Genomic DNA, 17,347 nt, shown 5'->3' with positions numbered 1-17,347 from the left:
TCTAATACGTGTGTTAAACTTAATGGGAATTTTGTATTTTGGGAAATGGGGAATCATAGAATCACAGAATGGTTTGGGCTGGCAGGGACCTTAAAGATCATCTAGTTCCAACCCCCTGCCATGGGCAGGGACACCTTCCACTAGAGCAGGTTGCTCCAAGCCCCGTCCAGCCTGGCCTTGAACACTGCCAGGATGTGTCCACCAGCCGCAGGGTTTCTGGGGGGAAGTGCTATTGGACCCGAGCAGCAGCAGCCCGAGCCTTGCCCCCGCAGCCACGTCTACAGCCACCAGCGGGCGCGGGTAGGGGCCTCAGAGCCGCCCCGTCCAGGCCGCAGGGTTCCGGCGGGGACGCGGTGCTGCGGCCTGTGCTTGCGGAGACCTCGAACCCCCGTCACCGGCCGCTGGGCGCCTCCCCGCCCGCCCGGAGCCGCCTCCCGCCGCCGGGGGCAGCGCAGGCCGGCACCCGCCCGGCGCCTCCCCGGCCCGCGCCTTCCCCGGGGCCACGGGGGGGCCGCGCCGCCTCCCTCGGCCGCCTATATAGAGGCGGCGGCGGCGGCGGCAGGGCCGCCCGGGCGGGTGGTGTGCTGTGGTGAGTGGTGGCGCTAGGAGCGGGGAAAGCGGGAGGCTGCGGCCGTGTTCTCCCCATTGGCGGGAGGAGCGGGCCGGGAGCCGCGGAGCGGAGGGGTCTGTGGCCGGGAGCCGGGCAGCCCCGCGGCCCGTGGGCTAGCGGGCAGGCCTGGGTTGTGCCGCGGCCCCGGGGCTCAGCGGTGCGGGCTTCCCCGGGAAACTGCGGGCAGCCGCCCAGGGGAGACATGGGGCCGGGGGTGCGGGGCTCGGCCGCCTCCTGCCGCGGCGGGCCTCTGCCATCGCCCCGCCAAGCGCAGGCCGGGGCTTCCCTGCTGTGAACGGGCGGTGCTCTGGGAGCAGGGATTGCCGCCCTGCAGCCGAGCCTCCCGCTCCGCAGGAAGCCTGCCCCTCGCTTTGCCCGCGGTCTGGCCGGGGAAGAGCTCCCCGCGCCGGCCCGGCGCACGTGTGGCAGTGCTGCTGCTGGGGCATGGCCTGCTGTGACCCTCGGGAGTGGAGTTACGGCCTGGCGCTGCGGGCGCCTGCGGGGAGCTGGGCTGCCTTCTGGGGTTGTCAGCCGGGTGTTTGGTGAATGTGTCAGCCGAGAGTAACGTTTGGGGCTGCGGGTGGAGGACTCGGTGGTACCTGTTCCATTTACTGATGCTGCGTTTCCAAGTTTGAGGCTTGGATTCGCTTTGGAAGTAACAGAGCAGCTGTTGCTTTGCTGTTATCTACAAGCAGTTTTTTATCTGCTAGTGTGGCTACAAATAGGACCAAAAAAAAAAAAAAGGATAGGTATGTACCTATATAATACTGGTGTAATTTTGCCTAAGTCGTAAACCACCTGAAAGCAGCAATGTGCTTTTATGGATCAGGAAACTAAACTTCCTTGGCTTTTAAGCCTTACATGTTTTTATAGGCATCTCTGGTTTTCCTTCTGCTGCCAAGCTTTCAGTGGCTGGCTGTGGGTCGCTTGGCATGTGCTCCCTTTGGGGACTGGCACAAGTCGATAAGCACTCAGCATGATGCAAGCAGTGTACATTTTCCTGAATGCAGCCAATTGTTGCTTTCTAGCAATTCCCTTCATTCAGAGGCTGCTGCACCTATCTGTTCTTTTCTTCCTCTAAATGAGAAGCAAAACTGTGGAGTGCTGTGTGAGCACTAATGAGGTGTATAGGATAATGAAGTGTAACTTGGTCTCGGAGCCTCTGTTTTGAAGTAACACCTAGCATACTTTACTGTCGGGAGTGAAACGGTTCACATCTGTAACCATAATTTGGAAATAGTATGTATCAGTGCCATTTATTACAAGAATAGTGATCTGATTTTTTTAAACGCATTATATTCAGATTCATGCAGCATATCTTAGACTGGACATGTGAAGTTACATGCAAGCATCTGTGCTTGTCATGTAAAAGTTGTACAAAGGATGTAGTTCATACAGTCTGATTTTTATTGGGTTTTTTTAATCTTTTAATTTAGCCCATGGGAAGTTATGTTTCCTGTTCATATTACCCCAAAATACATTTTGGCAGGCAACAGGCTTCAAAAGAAGCATTACAATAGGTAGGAGGGTGAAAAACATCCTCTTAACTGATGTACTGTGCTTGAAGCCAGGCTTAAAAGTCAGTGGGGGGCTGATTCATGTGTGTACTTGTGTGTTTGTTAAGACTCATGCAACATTTTTGACAGCACCACCTGCCAAGTGTCTTGCTCACCAACGTGGTTCTGGATCAGTGGGAGCTCATTGACTCAGTGATTTTACTCCAGATAAGCAAGCTTGTTTTAGTGGCTCAGTGAAAGCACCTTGCTGCAAACTTGAGAACTGAATTAATTTGAATGCTTTATTTGAAAGTGTTGCCTTTGTATTTCAGCTTTCCAGCTGCCTTCCTGAAAGTTGAGATGTAATTCTTATTTATAATATGCTATTGTGTGGGAGACTTGCACTGGGAACATGACAGCCAGAAACAATTCTAGGTGTTCGTATTCATTCCCTTTCTACTCATATCTTCTGAGAGCCACGTAGAAATACCTAATGTGCCTCTCTATATAGTTTTCTTAGCTACTGTTCACCATGACGAGAGCAATTCTCTGTTTTGCTTTATAGGTGGGGAGCTGAGATGGGGTGGGGAAATATTCTTGCTGGCTAGCCTTATACACGTGATGGAGACTATGCTTCTGTAAGAAATTGTAGAACCAACTAGGTTGGAAAAGACCTTCAAGATCATCAGGTCCAGCCTGTACCCCTGACTGCCAAGTCCACCACTAAACCATATCACTGAGGGCCTCATCTACACAGTTTTGAACACTTCCAGGGACGGTGATTGCACCACTTCCCTGGGCAGCCTGTTCCAATACCTGATGACCCTCTCTGTGAAGAATTTTTTCCTGACATCCAGTCTAAACATCCCTTGGTGCAACTTGAGACCATTGCCTCTTGTCCTATCACTTTTTACTTGGGAAAAGAGATCAGCAACCTCCTCTCTCCATCCTCCTTTCAGGTGTTGTAGAGATAGAAAGGCAGTGCTCAACACTCTTCCTTGAAGGTACTCTTTGCTTTGATTTGAGAGATCCAGGGAGACTAGAAGCTGGAAAGCCCAAATAATTCGAAGCTAGGCGATTGATACTCCAGAGGACTTGCATAATGTGGCAAGACTAGTCAGTCAAAATACAAATACACGAAGTCTCAGTCCTGGGGACAATCATTTTCTGCCTCTAAATGGTACAGAACAAGGTAAATTGGAGAGTGGAAGTGAAAGCATTTGTGTGATGCTTCTGCCTGTCAGTTATTGTGATGAATCGTGTATGCTTCATCTTTCTTTTCCCTCAGGAGACAAGTACCTCCACATCTGCCAGGAAACGGGAGACTTCACTCTGAAGTAACTGATAAACAAGTGTGAAGCATGAGGATCAACTCTGCTATTCAGGCTGCTATTGACCTCACAGCAGGAGCTGCAGGTGATGCTGCAGGGAACTTAATTGCACAGAATTTCTGAGGGATAGTTTTAGTGCCTTTGACAACTGTAAAAGCAGTTTCCCCATGCTATAAAAAGCCTCGCTTTCCGTATTTTAAGGACATGGAGGTGAAGCAGTTGATCTCAGCTGGTGGTGTAACTGCATCACTGTTGCTGCTCTCTAGTGAAACCACTGCCACACAGTAAAGGTAAAACCCTTATTTCAGACTAAAAATTTTCCAGAGGAAGGTTTAAGTTTCAGTGTTGGTTCTTATGCTTACATGAGTTTAAGCATCAGTCACAAGTAGAGTTTTGGAATGAACTCAAACTGCGTGAGTGGTTGAGGTGCTGCTTTTTGTCACAGAAACCCTCTGTAACTGAAAGGGGCAAGAGGCTATCTGAAGAGTTATTGGCTCAGACAACACCCTGGTGTGACTCTTTGAAAGCTGGGAAGCTCAGTAGTAGGACTGATGATGATGAATTCACTTAACAAACTTCCACTTCAGTCTAGTCTGTGCTATAAAGTTTTGCTGGACCAGTTGTGACAGTCACAAATGTGGAAGCAGTTGCATTGTCTCATTAACGTTACCGTGTTGGTAATGCCTGTGGCTGACAGATGAATTGTTTAGCTGTACCAGAGAAGAGGGGTCTCTTTGACATTTCAAAGCTGGCAGTGTTTATACAGAAAAGGGGGAAGGGAAGATTTGTCTAATGATATTGTTCTGTGCCCACATTCAAGCTAACAGTGCATGCACTTGAGGTTTGTCTGGGGTTTGGCAGTAGAGGATCTTAGAACTAAATATGCTGATTTCTTCTGTGGTGTAGTTCTCCTTTCTTCAGACAGGATGAAGGAATTCAGACCTTTTTCAGCATGACTTCAGTAATCCTAAACCATTGTTCTTTTTCTTTTTCTTTGCTACTTCTTTACTCTGCAGTAAAGATACAGCTTTACTGTTCCTCTAGTATTTATTTTCCATATTATTTCCACATACCTGCTTTGTATTGCTTATGTTCATTGCTAGTGCTTGTTTCTGTGTTACGTGTGTCTCTGCACCCTTTCGAGAGTGTATTTAACTAGGCAAACAGGTAGTTCCTCCAGCAGACGCGTGACCTGGTTTTACCTTTCTCTCCGAGTACAGTCTCTACTAGCTGATAAGTAATGACATATAGGGGAAAGTAAATTCTGAACAAGAATAAATAAATCACGTAGCTGCCTGTGGGTCATAGTCCTCTGCCTAGGATCTGAGCACCTCTGATCACTTCTTTGATTAAGAAGGACTCTTTCTCCACTGCTCCCATGCTACTATTAGGGCCACATTTGTCTAAATGTTCAAGCAGGGTTGACTTTTTTTTCCCCTGGTTTATTTGGTTTTGTTGTTTGGGTTTTTTTAGATTCCTTACTGCTGGCTGGAAGAATTATTTTTTCCTTTAATATTTTAGACATTAACTGGTATTCTTGGTCTTTACCTTGAAGCTTGCAAAGTTCACGGCTGTAGTTTACTTGTGCCATCTCCAGTGACAGTATAAGGAGAGCCCTTTCTCTTTTTGGAACAGCTCTTCACAATCAACTCCCAATTTTTAAGCTTTGCATTCCCAAGACCATGCCTGGATTTGTTGGGCTTCTTCCAACAGCTATTATTTTACTACATGTGGAAGTTTTAGGTCTACCTTTACATAGGAACCTATTATTTGTCCTGTAGATTAATATCTACCTGAATTCCGTGCACATAACATTGGCTAAGCCTTTCCAGCTCTGCTTTTCATCTGAGGCTTCCATGACTGTTACTGATCTGAGCCAGCTGCTACTCTTCTTGGTTTTCCATCCCAGAGCAAAAAGCTCTTTGTGCTTCTTTGCATGATTTGCTCTCAAGCTTTTAATGATCCATCTGATTGAGAATGAGGTTTAATGGCAGTTAGATCTTGAGCAACAACAATGTGACATAAATGTAAAGAGTAAAAGTGATTGAAAATAACTCTGATGAAACAAATGTTTACTCTTCTTCTCCCCACTTAGAAGAAAAATAACTGATTTTAATTGGATTCACACATTTGTTCCTATTTCAATTTCTTTACAGTATCTGCATTTGCAGATAATTATTTCCATTTCATAGCTGAAAAAGAATGTTGTTAACTCGCCCTCTTTAAGGTATAAGCATGTCAACTGTGCTTTCATTAAAGATCAGCTTCTAGTTTAGGATGGTTCTTTTTTGGTTTTTTTTGGTAATTCTGGTCTAGGATGGTTCTTTTCTCTTGCTAGAAAAGCAGAACTATGAAGTCTGTATAAGGTACACCTATTATATGCTTTCTGCTGGGTGTTGGCTTCTAATAGATTGCTGTCAGCATACACTAGTATTTCTTACTGAAAAAGTGTAATGTTAGCTCTTTCTGCAGACTGCTGAATTGAGTTGGGTCTGTGGAAGAACAGATTTGCACTGTTGGCAAAGTGGTGGTTGATGAAGTTGATGGGAATATCTCAAGTTTTCAGGGTATTGACCTTGCTCTTGAGTTTGGAAAAGATAACGTGATAAGAAACTTTGCCCTTTTGCCCTTTTCCAGCCTATATTGGACAATTTATTCCAGTATGGGCAAATAAATGTACATAAAAATAATCTGGAGTTTTGAAGTAAAGGGCTTGAGCCTTTGGTTATCAGTTCATAGTGTTTCATCAGTTTTGGCACTCTCAGCAGTATTCTCTTGTCCTGGAGGAATCTTTGCCTCACTTGATTACAAATCTTTCAGTTTTTTGTTACTAGAACATAAAATCAGATGGCTTCTGAGCCACTGCAGTAATGAGCAAAGGAAAATGCTGCTTTAACTCGTTAACACAAGTGACTTGATTGCAGAACAATGCCTCTAATTCAGACCCATTTATGTAAGTGATCAGATTCATTTAGTTGCCTGCTTTGAGTAAGGTAAAGAAATGTTTAATGAGAATCAAGCTGTTACTGCTCTTATGCCTGATTTTTCTTCTTCAGATAACTAAACTCACCAATGACAATTGCTGCCATTGTGCTAAAATCAGTGTACTTGTCTTTTCCTGTGGAGAATTAACTCATCTTTGCTTTTTGCATGATTTTCCTAATAGTGGTGTTCATGTATAGTGTAAGTGTTTCAGTTGTGGCAACCTTCAGCCACCCTCTTAACTTCCACTGCTTACTTAGGTGGGACAGCATGCGTGGTGACTGGCCAGCCCTTTGACACCGCAAAGGTGAAGATGCAGACGTTCCCGGACATGTACAAAGGACTTGTGGACTGTTTTGTGAAAACCTATAAGCAAGTGGGATTTCGAGGCTTCTACCAGGGAACCACACCAGCTCTTGTAGCCAACATCGCGGAGAACTCTGTTCTGTTCATGTGCTATGGATTTTGCCAACAGATCGTGAGAAGAATTGTTGGAGTAGACAGGAAAACAAAGCTCAGGTTAGTAATAGAAATCTGCTTCATATTTTAAAATAAATAAATAAAATCATGCAACTACTGCTTGCAAATACTGTATTGTCAGGGTGCAACTGATGTCACAGGCCCTTCTCTGCCAGTATGCACTGTAGTAAGCTTCGTGCTAAGATATGGTGTCTAACTACAACAGAGCCATCTACTTGTCACTGCAGCTGCCTGGTTTAGATAATCACAACTTAACTGGAATACTCAAGACCTAGGATGTGCTTACCAAAGGGACTGAGCATTGCAACACCTGAAAGTTAGTATTCTCTCGATCTCTAGGCTGTTCTGATTTTGCAGGGGAAGTAGTGACTCTTGTCACAGGGAGGCATACTAAGGGGAAAGAGTGCTTTTCTAATATTGTCTTTATTTAGGTTTGAAAAGCCTGATTGTAATGGTGATAAGACCAAATGTCTAATTTTGCAGTGTCACTGGCAATAAGTGGTTGTCTAAAGAATGAGAAAGAAGAGAAGGGAGTGTTTAATACTGAGTCCTCTGCCAGGCTGTGCTCTTAGTTCAGAGGATTTATTGATCCTCGTATGATCCCATCAGTAACTGGACAAGAGCACTTGTCCAGTCTCCTTTAGAATTCTTGTAAGTTCCTTGCATCTGCAGTATGCTTTGGCAGGGAGTTCTGCAGGTGATAGTCATGAATTCTGTAACTGTTGATCCACAGCCACTGTCTGCATGCTACCTGGGATCTTGCAGACCTCTATCCATTGCTCCGTGCCCCTCTTCCCCACCTGAGTATTTTCCTGGATGGAAGGATCCCAGCCCTCCTAGCCAGTGAGCACTCTGAAGCTGTTCACAGAATCCTTAGGGTTGGAAGGGGCCACTGGAGATCACTGGGTCCAAGCCCTCTGCCAAGGCAGGGCCACTTAGAGCAGGTTACACAGGAACATGTCCAGGCGGGTTTTGAATGTCTCCAGAGAGGGAGACTCCACAACCCCCCGGGCAGCTCTGCCACCCTCAGTGTAAAGAAGTTCTTCCTCACGTTGAGGTGGAACTTCTTGTGTTCTAGTTCATGGCCATTGCTCCTCGTCCTGTCACTGGGCACCCCTGGAAAGAGTCTGGTGCCATCCTCCTGGCACCCACCTTTGAGACATTTATATGCATTAATGAGATCCCCCCCATCAGTCTCCTCTTCTCCAGACTAAACAGGCCCAGCTCCTGCAATCTCTCCTCATAAGAGAGATGTTCCTTTAGCTGCCTTTGCTGTCTTTGTCTGAAACTCTTGTAATTGTACTGTGTCTGGGCTTCTAGCTTATAAGACCAGAGCTGTGCAGGGTATTCAGGGTGTGATCACGTCATGGATGTATGCACTGGCATAACAATCCTAATCTCTTTCTAGCTAGGATGGCTTTTCTCCAGGTGCACCATTCTAGAGCTGTCAGTGGTCCAGCAGTCTGTTTCTCAAGGTATGTCTTCTGTGCAGCACTGAAAGTATCTGCACCTTCTCCATCCTTGTGCTGTTCCACAATGTATAAAAGACTTCTCATACTGTCCTAACTCCATTCAGAGAGCGATGCAAGGTTAACCACACTTAGCTTTTTATTAATAGCTGTGTTCTGCCTCTGTCACGTCTCCAAATAGAGGTAGCTGAGGAGGCCATAATTCTGCATTTGAGATCTCTTGCCATGACATGGGTAGCTTTCTAAGTGCAAGACAAGTATCTAAAAGTGGCATTAAGTGAGGTGTTCTTCTCTCACATGTTGAGATATGCTGTATCTTAAGACTGAGGCCAACTATGAGGGAATATGAAGTGATGAAGAAACAAATTATACTTATTGCTTTCTACTTGTGTTCTCTTTCACTGTTTTCCGGTAATTGAGATCTCTCAGCTGAGACAGAACTGTTTCCACTTTCTTAGATCAGGTTACAGACCCCTTATATTTTCTTATCCCCTAAAATGAGGAGGCCTACCAACAGCATGCTTTGCTTCTTAACCATGTTTTGTGATCCTTCTGGGAGGTAGATTGCAGGCTAGCAGAGGTCCTAGGATCATCTCTTGATGTGACTGAGACAGCATGTTTATGATGTATGTAGGGGAGGTAGCGCAGGAAGCTTTCAAACAGTATACATGGGTGTACTACTCCATGTCTTTGGAGTAGGATGCAGAATGGGAAGGTAATTTGAGTATGTAGCAATAGCAAGTGCTTCTGACATCTGACCCTTCTTTCCTTGGTCAGGTAGTGGTACTTTTCAGATCCAGGATGGCTGTTTAATGCATCAATTGAAGAGCAAATAGTGTGACAGCATGGCTGTGCTAGGACAAAACACTTAAAGGGTTTAAGCTTACTTGAAAGATTTCTCCCTTTGTCCTGTTCCCTTGATCTCTTCAGCTGGATCATTGTAGGGACATCTTATAGGTGCATGTGTGAGAGAATTGTGTTGACATGGTCTGCAGTGGTGCCCTGAGCACATGTGGTCTGTCCAGGACATTCCCACTCATTGTGGGGGAGTCAGAAAGCCTTTGTAGTGTGCTGTAAGGGTGGGAAGAAACCCTGATGAGGTGGCTCACCTCCAGACATGACAAGTAAAGAACTATAATTACCTTCATTGCCTGTGCTGTTTAAAAACTGTCATACTGTCTTAGCCTGAATAAGAAAATGCATCAGGTCATAAACAGAGGTGAACCTGACCATTTTTTACTCATATATAAGCAATTCCTTGCAACTTTTCTTTTTTTTTTTTTTTTTTTTTTTTTTTTAATGTTTGAGATGTCTCAAACCCAGCTATAATAGTTTGGTTTTGCTTAAAGTTACTTTTCAGTCATACCTTTAAACAGCTTGGAAATAAGCTTGCCTGGCCTGCCTGTGTTGAGGGTTACCCCAGTCAGTGTGTGAAGCCTTGCAGACAGTTACAAGGACAGTTACAAAAGAACACTTTTTCCAGTTAGGGGAATAAATGCCACTGATGAGTCAGAGAAAACAAATGGAGAGAAAAATGCTAAATTCCTTTTGTGTTTAACATCCACTTAGTCCAACCAAACATTTCATTCATGCTAAAGTCTAAACTGAGATAACCAAATGGAAAGAGAAGTGCTAAAATCCATTTGTCTTTAAGTGCCCATTTAGTCTGACCAGACTGATCTTGTTCTGTGCCAAAGTCTGAACTGGGAGAACTAGTATCCTTGTTCACCTCAGTTTGACTGTCTCAGTACGTGACTGGTCATCTTCAGCATGTAATTTTCTTTGGAGGAAAAAGAAGTCCACCAAGATGAATGCCTTTTATAGAAGCAGCAGCAGTGTAAGACCAGAGGATTCACACTCCTGTGATGTGTGATCAAAACTCTCCCATCCGGAAAAAATACTCAATTAGGCATTTTGAGTTGAGAGGGAACTTGAACAGGGTTCAGGGGTTATCATTTCTGCGGTGAGGTTCACTGTACTAAAGACCAAAGCCTAAACAGTGGATCTCGTTGAATTTTTGTATATAGAACTAAACATCAACAGGCAAAAGTAGAGATCTGAATCATGGCTAAATGTAGTCCTTTATGTACGCGTGCCAGAATTCCTTTCATCTGATAGCATCTGATTTTTTTTCTCTCCTGAAGGACGAAGGATCCTGTGCACCCTTTAGTGCATAGTTAAAGGCACCTATTCCATACTTTCTTATCCTTATTTTTCAGTGTGTAACCTTACTACCTTGCTCTAGCTCATAACTTAATGACTGCAGGGCTCAGCCACATACTGTATTTTTAACTCTGCCTTGCTCTGTCTTGAGCTTTAGTGGGCTGCATTTCAGATCCCTGTTCTGCCAAGCTTTGTGTGCTGCAAGAACATTGTGCAATCAATGTTGCCAGTTATTTACTGCACGTTATTCAGTTGCTGCTCTGCAGGCAGTTACTGATTCCTCCCACTTTGGTGGTTCTTGTCACTGCCATCTCTGAATATGTCACAAGCTTTGCTTCATGTCACAACTTTAATTCTGTGATGCTTCTGTAAGGTGAAAAGCTGTAGCTTTAATCTCTGATACTATAGATGTATGAAACTGCTGGACACAGGGAAAACATCTCCTTTGTATGGAAAGAATTTCTGTGTCCCAGTGAGGTCAGGCTCAGCTGACTCCCCAGGAAAGAAGAGAAGCTCCACTTGTTCTGTGCTATTGTGCGGCTCTTGTCTAACACACCAGTGTCTGTAGGAGCCTGTTTAGAGTGTATCATAAAGCAGTGTGATCTTGGAGTACCAGCCTTTGAGTCCTGGCAGTTTAGCAGCCCAGACTTGAAGACTTGGGTAAAATCACCACGAAGTAAGCCCCAGTTTTGGAATACTGTGAGTCAGTGTAGATTACAGTGCTGGCTTGTTCAGTGGTGTGGTTTGTCTATGCTGCCTCGGATTGACGTTTTGTTCTTGACAGCACATCCATAGGAATATTATAGTGGTCCCTTATGCCTTGCTTACAGATTTCTAGCATCTTCCACTGAAAACTTGTATTTATACTGGCAAGGTGACTTTAAAAACATTAACTTCTATATGAGGTGATTATTGTTCTTGATCTTTTTGAGTGCCAAGAAGTTGTCCAGTAAAACAAGTCTATGGAAATCTTTACAAAAGCCAAGAAGGGGAAGATTTGACAGTGTTTATTGTGCAGCAGTCACTGAAGTGTAGCAAAAAGGGTAAAGGTTGCAGAATATCCTCAAGTGTATCTATCTGAGCTGTGTATGAAGATGGAATGAGCTAGGTTTTTATCTGTCTAGTTCAAGTAACTGATCTTTTCCCTGGAGATTCTTTCCCCCAAGACTGTGGGTCAGTTTGTCTTGATATTTCGAGTACAGGTTCAGGGAGCTGGTTGCTGGTGTAGTGGCTCCACTGCACTCAAGGTCAGTGCCCAAATAACTTCAGCAGTTTCTCTCTTGCAGTGATCTGCAGAATGCTGCTGCAGGCTCCTTCGCCTCTGCCTTTGCCACCCTTGTCCTCTGTCCCACAGAGCTGGTGAAGTGCCGGCTGCAGGCCATGCATGAAATGCAGCTGTCGGGAAAGATAATCCAGGGACACAAGTAAGTATACTGTTTACAAGTGTAAGTAAGTACACAGTATGTCTGCAACCCTTTTATGTGTATTTCTTATTTTTAATTGTGTGTTGGCTCAGGGTCACATTTGTAAGTGCACTGTTAACCAGACAAGAGCTGTGGCTGGGCGGGTCGCAGCCTGGGGATTTTTCATGTACTAGTAAAGCTGGATGCCAGTGAAGGGCTCCCAGCAGGACCTTGTTCTAAGTCTTACTTGAATTCTGTTGTCTACGCAATGGGTCTAACCCTTAACTGTCACTGCAGTTGCCAGTTGTTCTGTAACCTTCTCATTAGCTGCCTATTAAACATCACTAACTGGATCAACCTCTCTATCAGTACAGTTTGGTCAGTAGTGAAGGGTGTTATTCAAAAGGATGGTCCCCTTGGATTTTACCGTGGCCTCTCAAGCACTTTGCTGCGGGAAGTCCCAGGCTATTTCTTCTTCTTTGGAGGGTATGAACTGAGCCGGACATTCTTTGCCTCTGGGAGATCAAAAGACGAATTAGGTATGGTGCCTCTCTTTCCATGTGGATTTTAGCATGCTGTCATGGGGGACATAAGGAGAGGGGGGCATATCTTCCCTGGAAATATACTAATGAGGCACAGCAGCTATAAAATACATGTAAAATGAAGGAAACTGGACATCCAAAATATGGAGGTCTGCATTCTGTGTGTATATATAGTAATGAATTCTTGAAGTGGCCACTTTGCAGTGGAGCAGGATGTATTATAAATGGAGAATAAATATAGTGAGCTAACAGTAATACTAAACAACTACCTAAATATCTGACCCTGGTGTAACACAACTCTGAATTATTTCATTTCAGCAGCTGTTAAGAGAGATTTTTGAAGTCTTTAGCTGTATCCTCTTGAACAGTCTGTTCAAGTGTATGCTGAAATGTATGCTGACCATTAGATGTAATGACGACACTAGTGAGAGAACACTGACAATCAGACATGAACAAATGAGAGGCCAGAATAAAGATGGCTTGTCTCCTGCCGGAAGACTGAACAGTCGGCTTTGGCTTGATGGGAGTTAAGATTTCAGCTGCAAACATTCTCTTGTTGTAAAATGTGTATAAATATCTGCTCTGAAACACAAAATGAGGGTTGCATCATGAAAGATGAGTGATCACAAAGTAATTTCACTGTACCAATAAATCTCTGCATAGGTGATTAGTGACACTGTGTGAAATAGTTTAGAGTAACATCAATTAGTCTTCGAAAGTGACTACAAGTGTGAAAGGAGGGGAGTTAATTTAGTTAATAGTCAGAAGAGAATTCCAAGTTATGCTTATTTAGCATGGGCAATAATCTAAGAAGCACTCCTTATAACCTTTGAGCTTCTGGTTAGACTTGCAACTTACCAGTGGCTTAAAATTAACTTCAAGGCTTGTAGGGGAGCAGCAACTTTTGTCATAAGCAGGTTCCTTTGATAAGCAGATTTTATTTGATTTCTGTAGATGAAATAATGTGATATTTATGTTGGTGAATATTTCTGTGGTGTGTATAAAGCTTATTTCTTAACTGTAGGTCCCATTCCTTTGCTACTAAGTGGAGGTTTTGGAGGCAGCTGTCTGTGGATTGCTGTGTATCCTGTGGACTGTGTCAAATCTAGAATTCAGGTTCTTTCAATGGCTGGAAAACAGACAGGCTTTATGGGAACGTTTGTAACTGTTGTGAGAACTGAAGGTGAGTATGCAGCTTATCAACTGCATCTCTAGGGCTGCACATTGAAATCTATACCCTCCAATACAAAAAAATTGCTTAAGAAATGTAGTCCACTGATAATGCGTTACAGATATTTCTAACAGAAATATTGATGTCTTACGTAGTCTGGACAGCTTGGAATCTAAAAATTGAGACTTACTGCGTCTGCCATGCCTATTGGTACAGAGATAATTCACTTAAAGCTAACAAAAGCTCAGTGGGCATTAAAAACAGATAAAGGAATGAGCTTCGTTCCCCATGACCAAACCTATCCATGAAGATTGAAGGAACTGGTTCAAATTCGGTATAAAATTTTTCTTCACCTGTAGAAGTTAATATATGGCTGATGAGGGCTGTTTGATAAATCCGGTCTATCTAGCCTGGCAACTCGGGGCGTCTACCTCAGTGCCTCATCTCTGGAAAAGGCCTGTGCCATGCGCATCAGAAGGTGGTGTAAGAATGTACATGGCAGCAGATACAAATCCTGGCCCTGTTGCTAGGGAAGATCCTCACCAGAGCAGGAGCCTGACCTGGGGCACAGCTCCAACATAGTCCTGCTGTTCTTTCTGACCCCTTGCCCGCTATGCTACAGCTGCTGTGAACCATATCCTCAGGTGACCAGGGTGGCCTTCTGAACACGCTGTCAGATCTGAGATGAGCTTCAAACATAAGCACTTAAATGGCTAAATTCGTGTTACAACTCTAGATACTCCGGGTATATCAATATCCAGTAACGCTGCAGTTAGCAGCTACACAAGTGAGTTCAGCACTCTCTGCCCCTCTAGGCAGAGGCATTACTTCAGTATCCTTTGAAGGTACAAGCAGCAGTTAATGCACATAGGCAATTAAATAAATAGCTAACTTGCTCTGATTTCATTTCCAGGTGTACTTGCCTTGTATTCTGGACTAAAGCCAACTATGATCCGTGCATTCCTGGCCAATGGGGCACTGTTCCTTGCCTATGAGTACAGCCGGAAACTTATGATGAAACAAGTAGATTCTTACTGATAGCTTCTAGCAGGTGGAGAATGAAAAGCCGTTGAAGGATCATTTACGTAAAGGATTAAAAACCTGTAGATCACATCATGGTCTGAGCAGGGTAAATCAGTGACCTAGTTTTAGGAACTCAACTGCAGTTTAAGATTTGTAATCTTTTAAATTCAGGTGATTTTATAGAGATGTGTCGAATGCTGGTTGAACTGGACCAGCAGAACTATCTCTGTCTTGCAGATTCTGCACTAGGTACATTACATGTCATAAATGTATTTTCCTGACCTGTAGTGGTGCTAAAAAAAGACTTATGTTGACCTCCTGTTGGGTTTAGTGTAACATGCAGCAGTGGGCTGTGACTTGTTCAAGGCAAAAGCACTGTTTCCAAATCTGTGCCGTGGTGGTGAACTCTCTCATTGTTGCTAGCAAGTGTCTGACTCAAACAGCAGTCATATCTAATCTTGGTGAGGACAGCTGACTTATGCAGATCCCTCAGCTTGACTCCTGCCCTTCTTCCCTGTGCCTTTCCAAGGTCACAGCAGTTGGTGTCTGCCTGTGTACTCTGCCCCAGTGAGTGTGCTTACAGAAGTAGGAAGTGTTACCTCCCTTCCTTGTACTTGTCTGACTTACTTAGAGCCTGAGATATGCCTGCATTTGAGATAAAAACATGTAGTTATTGGGTTTAAGGAGTCCATGCAGCACTTCATTATTTTCTAAATCCTTTCAAGAAGTGCTGCAGTATGCTAAGCACCTCTGAATTGAGCACTTAATGTAAGGGACACTGCTGGAAATAGCTGCTGGCTCTGAGCACGGAATTGTAACTGTGCAGGCTCCTGTTTGGGTCACCTTGACATGAGTGATTCCATGTGCTTGAAAGACAGGATGCCGAAGAGGAACAGGAAGCCAGAACTGAGTTCTTAAAAACAGCTGATGCTATGTTCTCTATGGTGTAACATGCACTTACTTGGGCTGGAGTCCTGCCCCTTGCTGTGTCTGTTCACCAGAGTGGAAGAAGCTAATATGACTGGATAGCTTGTATCACCTTCACGCCTGGGGGCATGCCTGCTTGGTCATGCTACTTGGTGAAGTACATAGTTAGCGTTAACCAAAATGGTGTAGTAACACCTATTTCTAGATGCCACTTTAATTCTTTAAGAGGATGTTCTTTATACAAGCATACTCAGCCTTGTAAGAAGCAGCTACTGCAAAGGCAGAGCAGATCTCAGCAGTACAATTCAGGATTGAGGGCTGGAGTTGTACTGAGGGATGTTTGTAGGCTTTAAGTGTCAGTCCCCCCCTGTGGAGGGCAGAGAGCCATTTGACCCACCACAGTCATCAGTGCTATGTAGAGATTACCAGCTTGTCACAGCAACCACAGTTTGTCAGTGACTGGCTGCATGTTATGGTTTTCCTTTCAGATCCTAGAAACAGGAGGAAGCTTTAGGTACAGATGAAAGCATCTCAGTACCTGCTGCCTCTTGCAGTGGAGGCAGGGTGCACTTACACTGGCTACTCTGCTGCAGTGTTACAGCCTTCTTGATGAAAGGTGTGTGCTGCAGTTCCACAAACTCTTCTTGCCTCTCCGGCCTTCATATGCAGCAGGAACTGCTCATCTCCCTTTCATACACCCATGACAAGAGGCAGTTTTGAAGCAGGGCATGGCTGAAGAATCTTCAGTATTTACTGCACCAATTTACCTTGCTTGACTGGTGCACAGGGGGCAGTGATACTGTGCATCATCAGTACTTTAAAAGGAATTTATACCAAATGTTCAAATAATTCAGGTATGAGGGTGAGGCTTTAAGAGTTGCTAGACTGTCCCTTTTCAAAGTTGTCTAGCCAAGAGAATAGTGTATTTGTATGTGCTTCTGATAGTTATGAAAAGGCAAGGACTGACTCCACATCAGTGGAATACTTCAATCTATTTCTTAGATTTGTCTTTGCTTTCATTTTTTAAAGCTCATGGTTGCAGTTTTTAATACAAAAGTTGAAGCTTCAAATGAAGCAGGATATTTAGAACTGAATCTACAGCAAGAAGCCAGTGGCTGAAATAAACATGCAGTTTGAGAGTTTCTCTATTGAAGGTGATGTAGGCAGTAATTTTTCTGGTCACAGCTACTTCAGCTGTACATGTGTATCAGTTGTTCAGCTAAGAACTTCATGATGTTGGTACAGGAGTTCATGGGAATAAAGTCTGATTTGATTAACTGAGTGCCTGACAGTTGTTTATGCAATGATGCTTAACAAGCTTGTCTTGCTGAGGTGCAAAGAGAGGTTAAAGTCCATATCACTGCTCTCCCAGAATTGAAGTTTTTTTGTAATCAATGAATGGAAAAAGCCCTTAAAACCACAGATCCAACAAGGTGCTATGAAATAACTGCAGATTTTTCATGATCTACTATGGAAAATAAAGCCCCTAGTTTAGCTTTTGGCCTGGTGCTTTGGTATTAACAAAGTCAGTTGTAATATTAAGGTTCAACTCAACTTCCAAGTCTCTAGATTGTTGATTGCCCTGATACTGTAAGGTTAAGTCCCCTGCCAGAAGAATGCCAGGACGCCAGTGCTGCCATGTTCTGAGCATTGGTTCTTGGCTCTCAAGAGGAATGTACTATTTCCCTTACACAATTTGTTAATAATTCCTGTTTAAACAGGAATCAACAGCAATCTGACTTGCTGTTTC

General features: G+C 44.1%; 1 protein-coding gene across 3 annotated transcripts; it reads left to right on the top strand.

Annotated features, from left to right (window-relative positions):
* The first annotated feature begins 478 nt into the window (after positions 1 to 478).
* On the top strand, positions 479 to 16,874 carry SLC25A15 (solute carrier family 25 member 15). Of its 3 annotated transcripts, none has more exons than XM_030476280.1 (7): positions 479 to 589; positions 3,395 to 3,522; positions 6,680 to 6,938; positions 11,818 to 11,955; positions 12,304 to 12,473; positions 13,501 to 13,659; positions 14,561 to 16,874. In XM_030476280.1, the coding sequence occupies exons 2-7, from the start codon at positions 3,468 to 3,470 to the stop codon at positions 14,683 to 14,685; spliced, it is 906 nt and encodes a 301-aa protein (XP_030332140.1). In that variant the 5' UTR covers positions 479 to 589; positions 3,395 to 3,467; the 3' UTR covers positions 14,686 to 16,874. The 3 variants fall into 3 exon arrangements, with proteins under 3 accessions (XP_030332140.1, XP_030332141.1, XP_030332142.1); XM_030476281.1 differs by having other exon boundaries at positions 479 to 596; XM_030476282.2 differs by lacking the exon at positions 479 to 589 and adding an exon at positions 927 to 1,359.
* Positions 16,875 to 17,347: the final 473 nt, after the last annotated feature.

This window comes from Strigops habroptila, chromosome 2 (assembly GCF_004027225.2).
Source record: "Strigops habroptila isolate Jane chromosome 2, bStrHab1.2.pri, whole genome shotgun sequence".
NCBI classification, from domain to species: Eukaryota; Metazoa; Chordata; class Aves; order Psittaciformes; family Psittacidae; genus Strigops; species Strigops habroptila.
Note: the sequence above shows the minus strand (reverse complement) of the source record. Positions and strands in the feature narration are given on the sequence as shown.